The sequence below is a fragment of the Pongo abelii genome, chromosome 1, assembly GCF_028885655.2.
Source record: "Pongo abelii isolate AG06213 chromosome 1, NHGRI_mPonAbe1-v2.0_pri, whole genome shotgun sequence".
Taxonomy (NCBI): Eukaryota; Metazoa; Chordata; class Mammalia; order Primates; family Hominidae; genus Pongo; species Pongo abelii.
The window spans coordinates 63,967,906-63,983,067 of NC_071985.2; the positions used below are offsets into that span (position 1 = coordinate 63,967,906).

Here is a 15,162-nt window from a genome sequence, read left to right on the forward strand (position 1 = left end):
CTTCTCATGTTTAACCTTTAAATTTTTTGTCACTGATTTAAGACAGAATAATTCACTAGAAACTTTGAAAGTAAAAACACTTCTGTGGCATTCCCAATGCCTGTAACAATGCCTAATGTTGAATGAAGGGAAAAATTAAATATTTGATTTTTTCCCTTGCTGGTTGTTCTAATTAAGCATCCTTTTGGATCCTATGAAAGTGCAAAAAAGGGGGGAAAAAAAAGAAAATCCCATAATATAAAGCCTGTCCAGGGGAAACCTACAGAGAAATAGACCCCAGCTTTTATTGCATGGGAGAAAGAAAGAAAAAATATTTTTTGAACAAAGGTAAAAATTATATAATCTTACAGAGTGTCTGTATCAGATTCAATTCCAGAGGGTGGAGGGAGGCCTCTGCAGAGGCAGTCATGGAGTATGAGTCAGGAATCAGGATCCTTCACCCTGGAGTCAAACAGAGCAAGGAGGATCAGGGCACTCCCTATAGATCCTTCAGAACAAAAGAAGGGGAGAGGCAGACAATCAGGAAGCTCGTGCCAGGTCTCATTAACAATGTAGGTATTTTCATTCTGGCCAGATTTTCAAGAATATAGTCTAGTTGTATTCTCACAGAGGAAAAAAAAAATGAATACAATAAATGCCTTCCTAACATTCTGTCTGCTAGAAATCCCCATTACTTGGCCCTTCTGATTCTCTATAATGCAATAAAAACTGATGGTTAGGTTTTTCGGGTATTTTCTGTACCATCAAGTAAAGTTTAAATAATATTCGATACAGTTTTACTGTTAAATGTACATTTTTAAAAGAAGCCACCTCAAATGGCACTCATTTATTCAACAGCTATTGAAAGTCTACTCTACTGCAGACACTGGTTTATCTTCCAAATGAAGCACAGGCTAATACAAGCTACAGGGCTCTTGTCCTCAGGAACTCAGTGCAATAAGGGTACATGAAAGCATTTAAACAACCAGAACAATGCAGTTTCTAATTTCCAAGATCCATGAATATAATATAAATTTCTAAGGAAATTTTTTTTCAGAGAATTTGGACATCCAAAGTGGCAAAGAATTTGCTACACTGAGGGAGAGAAAAGCAAATAGTAAATAAGTAGCAAAATAATGACTGAAAAAATGTCATGGTATAAGAGAAAAGAGATGGAAGACTGTTGGTGAAAAAAAATGTCAAAAAAAATTCAGTAACAGAGAAAAATAGTCAAGAGATAATTATATAAATCTACTTACATATTTATCAAATATAATTCAATTTAGTATATAATTTACAAATGGAGACATGCACAAAATAGAATCACCCTTGAATACACATTTGGAATGCCAAACTTCCAGTTTCATACCCTATGCCTCAATTATGCTCATTACTATGTGCAGATCTGAATTGTCATTTATCCAACAGTGAATCGATGAAAGTATTATACTTCAAACTCTGATTTGGACTCTGTTAAATCTGTATATTCTGGTATATTCATTCATTCATTCATTTATTAAAAAGTGAGCATGTTCTATATGCCAGTCCTTTTACTGGGGTATTTAATAAGCTAAATTATACACAGTCCTTCAATGTGAACTCCCATTATGAACTGCTTTATGACAGAGAAAGGTAGTGAGAAATGACCCAGCCGAGAAAATAGGGCAGGATTCTCTGAGGAAGTGGTATTATTTAAGATGAGACTTTGAATACAGGATTTTAAACTAGGTTAAGGGAGTGTGGAAATGAGGGCAGACTGAAGGACAGGAACTTTCTGTGCAAGAACAGCATGTGCAAAAATGCCCTGAGGAGATGGGTGGGGATACAGATATGGGGAAGCTCTATGCAAGGCCTCTGCAGCAGAGTACAGAGCCTAGGAGAAAGAGTGGCACTAGATGGGAATGAAAGGTAGGAAGGTCTTAGATCACTCAGAACCCAGAACCATAGGAAGAATTTGATGCGGTGTGGGTAAAGAGTCAAGTAGATATGGTACAAGGCAGAAACTTTCAGAGCTGTACTCTGAGATCCCTTTGTCTGCAGAGTAGAGAAGCTAGGCCTGGAAAATAGAAGCAAGAATAAATGCAAGAAAATCCCTTAGAAGATTTTCTGCATTAGTTTAGACTAAAGGTATGGTAATTGGGACTCAGATGGTGTCAAAAGAAATGGAGAGGAGCCAATTGATTTAAAACGTATTTAGAAAGTTACAAACAACACTTAATAACAGTTGGAGTGACTATAAGGGGTAAAAGTGCAGGTGTATTAAGGAAGTATCCAGATATTTGGCTGGGTAACCAGAATACTATAACATCATTCACAAAGGTAACAAGGGGGAGACAAAAGCCAAGGATTAAGGACCACATTTAGGGTACTGGAAAAAGAACGTTCATGAATTTCATTTTAGAAGGCCATTGTGACATCCAAGGACTGAAAAGAGGGTCTGTTCCTCAGGAAAGAGGTCAAGGCTAAAGCATATTTACATGGTATGGATGATTTTACCTAAGGAGAGGATAGAAAATGAGGAAACAAAAAGGAGCCAGTTTCAAAACCTTGAGGAACACCAATATTCAATGGCCAAGTGGAAGGAAATGAAGTTTCCTAAGAAGTTGAGTAGGAAAAATGAGACTAAAAAATGAAACATGGATGAGGGAACAAAGTGTGTCAAGCAGGAGGGAGAGTCCAATGTTGTCAAAGACTACAGAGATGTCTATCCAGTATGATGAGGACTGGAACATTTCCATTGCATTTAGCAAAATGGATATCACTGGTCACTAGCTAATGCTACTTTGATACAGTGGGAGGAATCGGAACTAGATTGAAATAGATTGAAAAGTGAATGGCAGAAATGGGAGAAAGGAAATGATAGCAGTGAACATAGACAATGTGGTTGGCATTGAGGGAATTGAGAGAATAGAAATTATTTGTAAGAGAACTTGAGAAAAATACAGAAATTTTTTGTTGTTTATTTTGTTTTGCTTTTTATGGTTGTTGGGATTTGTTTGTATGTTTTTGAGACTTGAACACACATATTTAAAAACCAATGAAAACTTTTTTTTGCTTTCTTTTGGAGACAGTGTCTCACTCTGTCACCCACACTGTAGTGTAGTAGTATAATAATAGCTCATTGTAGCCTCAAACTCCTGGGCTCAAGTGATCCTCCACCCTCACCTTTCCAAGTAGCTGGGACTACAGGCATGCACCACCATGCCCGGCTGAATTTTTTTTTCTTTTTCAGAGACAGGGTCTCACTATGTGCCCAGGCTGGTCTCAAACTCCTGGCCTCAAATGATCCTCCTGCCTTTGCCTCCCAAAGCAGCACGGGATTACAGGCATGAGCTACTGTGCCCAGCCTCAGTAGGAACTCTTTAACAGTTGAGAGAAACAGTTTGATAGTGTTAAAATCCCAAGAAAGCCAAGGAATTGAGATCAAGTGAATAAGAATAGGATAGGAACTGGATGGAAATGGGTTATATGTTACATATGAGGAAGCAGAGGGCTTCATTTGTTTGTGACTGTGTGTGAAAATGAGGTCACTTGCTCTGAGTAGATCATCTGCTGATATAACCGGTAGTAAAAGGGTGGTGAGATATAGGTTAAAGGAGAGTGAATAAGATTTGCAATTGTCATTGAGAAGAAAGGAAGATTTTATTGATCAAAGAAACATAGTAACATCATGGGAGTATTAAGAGTCCATTTGAGTTAGGTGGCTACGAATTCACCAGAGACTCAAAGCATCATGTTGTGAAACTTCAACCACATTTGGCCACTCGTGGATAAGCATGAATAATGCAGACAGTTGAGGTCATTCAGGAATGAGGTTATGCCTTTTGAACAGAAAAGCAATGGACAAAGGAGAAAAAGCAGTGTTTTAAATGATATAAAAAAAACTCTGAGCTAGATTAGAAGAAGTGAAAAAATAAGAAATCTGATGACCTGGGAGACAGTGTAGGGGTCAGTGGATTGGAGTGCTTGCTGAGGGTAAGGGAGTGGTTGTAGTGTAAAAAGTTGCACCAACCTGCTCAGTGCACAGGTAATTGTTGATTAAAATGTCTGAATTATCTAAGAGAGAAAACAGATGATAACAAGATCTAGGGGATGTTTGTGGAAATAGATGACTAAGAGAGAGTAAAGTAAAGGTCATTGAAGATAACTAGTAGGTCAAGGAACTGAAAAGGGACTATTCTGACTAGGTCATTCTCATAAATGTTGAAGTCACTCAGAATAATGGCAGTCCTGGGGAGGAAAGGCAGCCAATGAGGCAGGTACCGATCGCCAAAATGAATGATGGAAAGTGGCCAAAAAGTCTGAGGATAACAGAGGCAGAGACCATAGAAGGTAGTATAGTGAAACAGCCTCGGAGAAGCACATTTTTTAAATGAATAAATTCAGCACCAGAAGAAGATGCATAGCAACTTTACCTCTAAGTTCTGTTTTCAGAATAACATTTAAACCAATGTGATTCATCTTCTCTAATAACCAAGTTATATGTACAGTCAAACATTTCATATGGCTGACTTATAGCAGCACGGAATATCAAAATTACCTTAGTTATGCCATTAATTTTATGGGGAAAGAATTATTAACTGTTCCTTATATTTCTAAGCGAAAAGATTTATCTAGAGCAGGGGTCAGCAAACTTTTTCCTTAAAGGGACCAGTCTGCCACAACTACTCAACTCTGCCATGATAGTGTAAACCAGCCATAGGTAGTAACTAACTGGTGATATTTCAAACCCCATCTGTCCCATTTCTGTATCTATTGTTCAATTCATTCTGGACTCAGGTGGAGGGCTGGGGGGGGTGTGGCAATTATTGGGTCCCTTAAAAAGCCAACAACTATGTCTTTTAGACTTAAAAAATAAAGAAAATCAGCCAAAGGCTCATGATTTTCCATTCCTCCAAGGGAACACTGAAAGCAAGCACTCACCTGAACATATAGTTCTCTGAGTTCATATTGAAATTTCTTGGGATCTGTGGTAACTGTCACTGGGCCAATTTCTGTGAAGATAAAAATAACATAGGTCAATAAACAGTAATTAATGGCATTAAAGACTTTTTTGTGTTTATAGATGTCTTTTCACCATGCAGTACATGGTTACTTATTAATAAGAGATAGTAAAATACCAAACACTCTTTCTCAATTTGTAGCTACCAGAGAATAACTTATAATTTATTGTAAAGTATGCATATCTAAAAGAGTGAATTTTTAACCATAGGAAATGCAAGGAGGAGTAAAACAGTCACAGGACAAAGAATCAGGAGAGCACAGTTCCAGTTCTTTCTTATTCTCATCAGTCAGTAAATATTTATTAAGCCCCACTTCGTTGTTAGAATTTAGATGAATCACTTATTCGTCTATAATTCAGTTTGCCCAACTTTAAAGTATAAATTTGTTTGCAACTTTTCTGTAAGTCTTAACTCATTCAAAATAAAAAGTTTGGTGCTAAACAAAATAAGAAAAGAGTGAACATTCACTGCCTATCCCATAGGTTTTTAAGAATTTGGAGATGTGGCCAGATGCAGTGGCTCACGCCTGTAATCTCAGCACTTTGGGAGTCCAAGGCGGGCAGATCATTTGAGGTCAGGAGTTCCAGACCAGCCTGACCAACATGGTGAAACCCTGTCTCTACTAAAAGATACAAAAAAATTAGCCAGGCATGGTGGCACATGCCTGTAGTCCCAGCTACCGGGAGGCTGAGGCAGGAGAATTGCTTGAACCCAGGAGGTGGAGGTTGCAGTGAGCCGAGTTCATGCCACTGCACTATAGCCTGGGAGACAGCAAGACTCCGTCTCAAAAAAAAAAAAAAAAAAAGAAAAGAAAAGAAAGAAAAAGAATTTGGAGATGTATAGTTGCAAGGACATTAACAGTGCAGGAAATAGTCCCTATAACTTTTTTTCTCATGGCTGGGGTGGCTAAGCCTGGCTATCGCCATTCTCCTAAGCTGGCTTTGACCATAACTACCTTCAGGGCTGTGGCCATCCTCACAACCGCCCAGATGTACTACACAAAATCACTTCTTCCAATAGGAAAAGGTGGGGCCACTGCCTTCCCTGGAGAGCCAAGACTTAGATCATAAGTCAGGTGAATAAAAGGATCCCAGATATCATGGGTTAACTTGGAAATCTGTATATATATACATATGTATTTGTATTTTTGGTTGGATCCAGCGTGTCTATAGTAAATATTTCAATCCCCAGAGCTTATTCTCTTTAAAAAATAAATCAACCCTTAAAATAGATAAACTAGAAGTGGCCATTTATGGGTATCAATTACTTCCCCCAGAGAGAATCCATGTATTTAAGTAATGGTATTAAAATTCATCTGGGTACCATGTGCTTAGATATATCATCTTAAATTCTCAGGGTGGATGAAAAACTTCCTATCTTATGTAATGATGATATAGACTCATTCGAAACTATAATGTGCAACTACAATGCAAAATTATAAAGATACTTAACACTTAGCTTTTACAAAATGTTTTCTAGCTTTAAAAGGCATACTGCTCAAAAAGAGCTTATAACTCCAAAGAATAATTAATTAGCCAAACCTTCCATAACAAGCTACATATGGTACAAAAACAGACTGTAGTATTTTTAAAATAAATGAGACAAATTGGAAAGGAGGTACAATTTGTCTGCCATAACCCATGTACTTTTTCTTAGAAATAACAGGAAAAAATGCCCCAGTCTTTCACTATAGACTAGACACTTTGCAGTTTGCAAAAGGAGTGGAGAAGCAATTGGAGAAACTGTGAAAATGCAAACATCTGCATTCCATACAAAGCAGAACCGTCATTAACCATGTCCCAAGTATATGGAAAATGGGAGAAGCCTACTCCCTCAAGACTAAACAAAGGCATACTTTGCAAAGGAATGCAAAACAGCAAAGAATATGCCAGGCAGTTACACCCTGACATATAAATTGTCAGTAGCATTGTCAAGCCAAGCTTTTATGTTCCCACATTGCATAATACTGAAATAATCCAAGAATTTAAAACTCAAGAAGTAGAAAGAAATACAAAGAATACTAGAAAAAAACAATTATATAATAATAAAGAGTGTAAACATGCAAGGACATTCCCTATAGTAATAAAAAATATCTCTGAATATATGCCTGCTCTTCAAGAGTGGGGATCAAGGGATGCTATTAAAATAAGAGGACCGATAAGCCTTCATTTTAATTAACCGGAGACTCTCAAATATACACCTGTTTTCAACAAAGATAGGAAATCTTTCTTAAAGCTCATTAATAAACATTTTTGCAAACCATACTGGACAGCTGAGATAAATCTTCATCAGTTATGAGAAATACTCAGGAGAGGTAATAGCTTGCCCAGCTGCCCTATCCCTCCAGCTGTAAGCATCCTTTCCAATTCATTTTAATTGAATGATATGACTGTTTGGCAAAATCAGCCCTCCTCCCTTTCAGAACTTGCTTCCATTCCAGTCTTTCTTTTCACATAACAGAGCCCTGTGCCAGCTGTGTCATTAGCAATTTCCTCTTTTCTTCCTTTTCACTCATGCTGGTTTCATCCCCTGCCAAGCCTTTGATGACATTCAGCAGGTACAACTTTGTCCTCTCTTCCTGCCTGAACATGGTCCTCCAGTGCTTATAGAATTAAATGGGAACTCTCAAAGGTAATCCAGGCCCTTACTACAAACTTCAAACTTTGAAGCTATTGCACTTCCTTACCATTCCCATCACTGTCCCCCTTTTCTTTCTCCTGCCCATGTACCTGTCAGTCTATAAGGCCTGATTTAAACCTTATCTTTGTTAATGTTTTGCCTTTTCTCTAATTTGCTTTACTGTCATCCTGATAACATTGTTATAACAGAAAGTGGGAAGAATAAAGCTGCATATTTAACAAAATGCAGAGATCATTCCTACATTATTCAGTTTATTTTATCTAGTTGTTTACAAAGAAAACTCACCCATAAAAAAGAAAATAACCATCAATCTCAAATATAAATATAGAGCTAGAAAGGGCATTAAAGATTGCTTGGTTCAATCCCGTTATACTACAGACAAGAAAACTTGAGGTCCAGAGACAATGAAATTGAAAAACTTTGGTAGTGAAGAAAGAGGTGAAGATATCTGATAACATATTTTATGCTGAATGACCTGTGCAGCTCGCTAACTTTCCCTGTTTTCCAATATCTCCATTCTGTGAAAGGAGAAGACTAACATCCTTCTCCTTTCCTCTGAACTATGGGCAGGATGAGCTTCACTGGAGTCCAGAATTTTAATCTGATGCACACAGTACCCAGCATTCTTTGTTGTCACATGCCTAGACATTTTTAAAGTTTTTTTTTTTTTTTTTAAGACAGGGTCTTGCTCTGTCACCCAGGCTGGAGTGCATTGGCACTGTCACAGCTTACTGCAGCCTTGACCTCCCAAGGATCAAGTGATCCTCCTGCCTCAGCCTCCCAAGTAGCTGGGACCACAGGTATGAGCTGCCATGCCCAGCCAATTTTTTTATTTTTTGTTGAGACAGGGTCTCATTATGTTGCCCAGGCTGCAGTGCAATGGCATGATCACAGCTCACTGCGGCCTCGACCTCCCAAAGCTCAAGCAATCCTCCTGCCTCAGCCTCCCAAGTAGCTGCAACCACAGGTATAAGCCACCATGCCTGGCTAATTTTTTTCATATTTTTTGGAGACAGGGTCTCACTATGTTTCCCAGGCTGGCTGGGTGGATATTTTTTAATAGACTGGATATCCCTCTTGCCTTGTAAATACTATAATCAACCATATAAAGCAACTTCGCTAGAAAATTGCCTCTCAAATCTATTTAACAAAAATATGTTGAACACCTACTATTTGCAGTTGCCACTGGTAATATAAAGATGAATGAACACGGACCCTGTCCTCAAAGTCTCACCAGTCTAGTGAGATAAAAATGTAGACACGTAATTATAGTACTATGTAGTAAGGACAGAAATAAAAGTGTGGAAAAGGTAGCGTAAGAGCACTAATTGATACAGACTTTTTTTCCAGAAAGAACGAAGGGAGATTTCAAAAAGGATGTGAAAGTTCTGGATTTCAAATTAGTTAAAACAAAAGTTATTTATTCATACTGATTTCTTTTTAAGTTCTATATATCAAGTTCACAAGGTATTCACATCTTGTATCAAATAAGTTATTACATATCACTACCTATATTTGCAAGAACTTTTATAATTCACAATACTCTATAACACATGCTGAACCACTTTAAGCCTTATAACAACCTCACAGGGTAGGTAGAATAGATATAATTATATAGACAATAGAAGCTTAAGTGATTAGCCAAAGTGGCCCAGCCTCTTTAAGGGCTACCACAATACCAAGTGCCAGCAACATGATAGCCAGCATCTACCATATGATACTATGATTGCCTGATTGCTTTAATTATACCTCACTTGACTGTCAGCACCTTGAGGGGATTAACTGCCTCAGTATACATTCAGATTTCCAATAAGTGTTCGAATATAAAAGGAAGGAGGAGAAGGAAAATAAAAAGAATAAAGATTAAACCCGGGCCTTCAGATTCTTTATTTCTTGCTTTATCACTACATCACGGAGCCTCAATGCTATAGCTAAAGACCATGCTAAAGATCAATGATGACACTGATTAATCAACAGAAACAATTTTCAGTTTCCTATGTAACCAAAATGGTTTATTCACTTTAATCAAGTAAAGTTGATACAGAAAACTGACACAATTTTTCATATATAACTTATTTTTAAAAAAACAGTAAGGCAACATGTATTATACAAAAATAAACAATTTTTTTGTGCTTCAGAGATAATTTTTTATTTTTAAAAAAATAATGTCTGAAACTCTAAGGAACTCTTTTCTCTTTTCAATAATTTTATTATTTTCCATTTCCTAGGGATTTATCAGATGGGTTGGATTTATTTCCAGCATCTCAGCCATTGTTCTCTTAATCTGACTTGCTGGGCTGTACTTAAGAAAATAATGGAAAGAAATTCACAATGTAATATTTTCTTTCACTGCTTCATTTGGCAAGATCAATATCCAGCCTCTCACTTCCTTTTTCCTTTCCACTAACAGATTTCTGCTACTTGTAGTTTTTCTTTACTCAGAGTGGTTCCTTGATAATGAGAGGAATATTTACTGCTGCCTTCTGGTGTCTAAACACTGCCTACACATAATTTAATACCCATTTTCCCAATTTCTTTGTTCTTTTTAAAAATATATTGTTCTTAACTTTATATTGATAGTTATACATGAATAAATATATGAAAAGCTAAAACAAGAACCCCCTGAGCTGCATTATAAACTAATCAATATTTTCAAGGCATTATAGAAGAAGCTAAGAAATATATAAATCAGAGGATCTACCACAGTTGAAAACTTAAAAAACAGCAAGCTATGGAAAGTTAAAAGAAAGCTAAACCAGCATCTGAGAAGAGCCAAGTAGTACAGATACATGAAGACAGTAAATTTTCTGTGTCCAAAGAGGATAGTGAGATCCATGAGCTGTAAGAAAATACACCATGAAGGCATCCAGGAAGAGACAGGGTATGAGTTGGGATATGAAGCAAACACCAAATTAATAGAGGGTGACAAAAGAACAAAGAAACCCTAGGCATTGGGAAGTGGCCTCCTCAAAATGTCATTCATGAGCTGAAAGTCAACATGTCCCTCCTACTTTCTAAAAATTCTACTCTTAGTCACTTAATACAAGACAAATCAATTATAATGTCCTTTATATGCAAAGATGTTAGTATAAATATACATATTCAAAGCATTGGGGATGTTTTCTGAATTAAAAAATTAATAAATTATGTTTTCTGCTTTAGGATACTGCAAAAAATCAGAATATTATATCTACTTTTACTGTTTTCAGTTTACCTACAATACATGCGTTCCATATTTCTCCATCCTTACTCAATTATAATGTTGCTGTCCAGCACAATTTTTAAATGATCTGCATCTAATCGACAAATGCAGAACTGTTTCCTGACTTTGAGCTGAGCTAATGTCAAGTATATTTCAGGACTCATTTAGTTGAGTACATTCCTATTCATATTAGAACAGGTAATTTTCGGGACCACTTAAAGGCCTTTATGATTGTTTTGACAATAAAGTGATGTATTTTGTGTATTTTATAAAATCAGTGATGAATTCATGCACAGCATATTATCTAATATGGCTTAAATAGCATTCTGTTCCACTTCCAAAGAGATTATCCACTTAACAATAAGGGGTATAACTTTAAATATATGCATTGAACAAAATTGCACATAGTATATGTATAATGCATGGATCATTTCACTTCATGTACTGCTGAATGAGATGTAGAAAAAATTGTTAACATAAATTCAGCAATGTTACACAGATATTTAGAACAAGAAGCAAAGAAGAACTCCTTAATAATGAACACAGGGCTTTGAGGTATATAGAGTAGGATGTTATTGCTTAGATGACTTTGGCCAGAGCAGCAGAAAGCCCTCTTGCAAAAAACAGTCATGGAATTTTTATGGCCAGACTCTCAGCTTTACATGTAATCATAAATGTTAAGATGACATTTTTAACATTAAAATACATCTATGCACTGATAAGGCATAATCAGAGATACAAGAGAAGATACATTTTAAGTCATGCTATTTAATAAGATTTAATTAACAAGCTTTCCAATGTTCTCAAGGTATCCTGAAAGCAAACAAAAAGAAAATAAATACCATCTTCAAGAATATTTTTGAAATGAAATAATTCTTATTGGGATATGTGTTTTAAATTTTAGGATAAGAATACTGTAATTCATTTCAAAGTTTTCATTACTCTTAGGCAATTCCTTAACATTAATATTCTTCAAAATAAATCTAGTCATTAGGGATGAAGAAAATAAAAATTATGAAGGAAGAGATAAAATGTTGATGAAGAAGAAAAAAGTCTGCTTGCAAGTCCTTAGAAAGGAATCATTAAACATTGTTGAAATTTCCACATGTTGGGAGAATAGACCTGACTTCAGCTTTGATTGTTTCCACAACAACCAAACAAATGTATGCAGCACTTTGACTGTGTTTTCAGAGAAAACAAAACCATATTTATGAAGCAAACATTTTATTCACAAAAATAGGGGAATCAGAGACACTGCTAAAAGTATGATAGATGTCTGTGTGTATATAATATGTGTATTCCCTAAATCCTTGCTTCAATTCATTCAACAAACAGGCAGTATACATACTTAGCAGAGTTCAAATTGTCAGAAGTATAAGCAAACAAATACACTTAAAGAAAGGAGTCTTGACTATAAAAGTCAGAAATATCTGGGTGTGTCTTACAAATTTAAGAGGCAGCTGCATGGATTTATGACAAGGTCCTGCTCTCAACAGCTCTTCACCTTGGGATCTAATGCTTTGCAGTCACTGTAGGGAAATATTTTTTTTCTTTTGGATTTGTGTTTTGTAAGTGAAGTTCAATGGGATGACTGACCTTGGCTCATGCATGGTACCACTTCCCACCACCACAAGATTCTCTGCTACCTGCTCTCCCATTCCTAGATGCCCAGGCCCAACTCAGTAGCCCCATCTCTGCCCCTACAGGCTGTCACCTTCTGCCCCAATAGGAACCTGTATATGGGAACAAGAAAGGTTGAGATTGGGGGGTATAATGCCCAGCACCATCTTTGAGTGGGGCATGGAGGTGGCAAACCCCTCTCCAGGTTGGCAGCACCACAACACACTAGTAGAGGCCAGAGGCCAAGTCTCAGTGGGGCAAGCTTTTCATGCACTTGCAACCCAGCTACTAAGCACATCTTAGCGCTGAGGCTTAAAGATCCCTGGGGGACGCATGTCTGTCAAGAGTTGTGGTGGCTGGCCCATGGAAAGAGGGGATGTCTGCTTCAAATGCACCTGCCAAGAGCACAGAGCCTGGGGCTTGTGCTGGTGGAAAGGGGAACCTGGCAACCCAGGCTGCCTAGAGGTGAAGCACAACCTATATCATGAGGAAGAACCTTCTGATGCCCACGTGGGCATCTATTTGCCTAAGAAGCATCCAGATGCCCAGGGGCCTCCCTCTCAGTCTCCATGCCTGGAGGATCTTCTCTTCTAGATGCCAGCTCTCTGAAGTCTGGCTTAACTTACTAGCAAGAGTTTTACTATCCCTCATTGTGTGCAATGCTAGTTTTAAAATGCAAATATCAGAGCATTTGACTGGTATGTAAATTCACTCAAATTACACAATTCCTGTTTCCTGGCTGATCCCAGATGGTGCCTACAGCTGGCCAGAAAAGACAAATACAAAGCAGATTAAGGAATATTAAAAGAGGAACCGTTTACTGTATTATCCTAAAATAGTATTTTTGTTCCAGGTTTATCATGACATTGGGTTAAATAGTACTCTCTACTGAAAAATCTAAGAGATTTTTTATTTTAATGAAGAGAGAAAAACCATGTTTATATAAAAGAATATATATCAGATCGATATAAAAATAACATTCTACTTTTCAAAGCAATATAAGAAATCACAAAGGAAAATACTGACAGATAAATATAGCAAAAACAAATAAAAATTAAAATCTGAAATATATAAATTTTTATGAACAATTAAAATAGATTAAAACCAATGATATCTGAAGAGATTGTTCAACTTCATAAGAAAAAAATAAAATACCAAACACTACATGAAAGGAAAACTCTAAAAAAAGATAGCAAAAAAACAACAGGAGCAAAGCTCACATTTAGTCATAGTGAAAGAGATGCAAACTTCAGCAAATTTGAAGTATACTGTGTAAGAAAGAAAACTTTTTTGAAAGATTATTACTCAAACTACTGTCATGATAAACCTGGAATTTTTGTACTGTTGGTAAGATTGTGAATGGTTACAACATCTGTGAAATTTATTACAGTTACATGTATTACAAGTCTTAAAAGTATTTTGTGATACATATATGGTCATCACAGCACTATTCACAATTGCCAAGACATGGAATCAACCTAAATGCCCATCAACAGTAGACTGGATAAAGAAAATGTGACACATATATATATATTTATATATATTTTTTATATATACATTTATATATTTTATATGTACATTTATATATATTTCATATATTTATATATTTTATACATATATTTATATATATTATGTATATATATTTATATATATTTTATATATATACACGCACACACACACCATGGAATATACACCATAGAATACCACGCAGTCATAAAAAAGGACAAGATCATGTTTTTATAGCAAAATGGATGGAGCTAGAGGCCATTATCCTAAGCAAACTAACACAGGAACAGAAACCAAGTACTGAATGTTCTCACTTACAAGTGGGAGCTAAACATTGAATACATATGGACACCAAGAAGGTAAGAATAGACACCAGGTCTATTTGAAAGTGGAGGGTGGGAAGAGGGTGAGGACTGAAAAACTACCTATTGGGTACTATTCTTATCACCTGGGTGATGAAATACTCTGTACACCCACTACATACCATTTACCTAAAAACAAACCTTCACATGTCCACCTGAACCTAAAATAAAGGTCTAAACAAAAGTACCTTATGATAAAGTCATTTCACTCTGTTATAATTCACTGGAAATAAAAGGACATGAACATTTTTAGAATATCAATAAAGTCAAAATGGAGAAATGATTAAAAACATATAATTCTCTAAATAATATTAGGAATCAATTAAATTATTGTTCCATGGAGAAAAATAAGCCAATGTTTATTATATAATAAATAAAAAGGCAAAACACACAATTGTATATATAATTAATTGCAATTATTTGCAAAGACACATGTGCATAAGGACAAGTGCTGAAAGGTAACACCAGAGTAAAAATTAATGTTTGGAACAAATAGAATGAGTATTTTTTATTTTTCAAAATTTTCAACTTATTGTACTGTTTTATAATCTAAGAAAAAAAAGAGGAATTTCACCTGATCACATACAAGCTTGATGCTGTGTTCATGCATTTTGGCTGTGTGGTTATTAATTTGTTTATAATGGTCACTGGAAAAAGAGCACAGAAGTATTTCTGAGCATTAGGCAAGATAACAAGGAAAGTATTAATTTAAGACATTATCTGTTAATGTTGTGAGGTGAAATATTTTAAGTATTTCGAGTCTAATCAAAACAGTCATTGTCAGGATATGGTATTCTTTTTCAATCCTCTCACTTCAAGCTTTCATCTGTTTAAAGTGCACAAGTCTTCA

General features: G+C 36.1%; 1 protein-coding gene across 3 annotated transcripts in view; it reads right to left on the minus strand.

Moving 5' to 3' along the window:
• HMCN1 (hemicentin 1) overlaps nt 1–15,162 on the minus strand; it is a 446,669-nt gene that overhangs the window by 330,613 nt on the left and 100,894 nt on the right. For all 3 annotated transcript variants that reach the window (XM_024256979.3, XM_002809691.5, XM_024256990.3), the window contains exon 2: nt 4,903–4,973. In XM_024256979.3, coding sequence (XP_024112747.2) covers nt 4,903–4,973 — 71 coding nt within the window. The remainder of the gene's footprint in view (nt 1–4,902; nt 4,974–15,162) is intronic.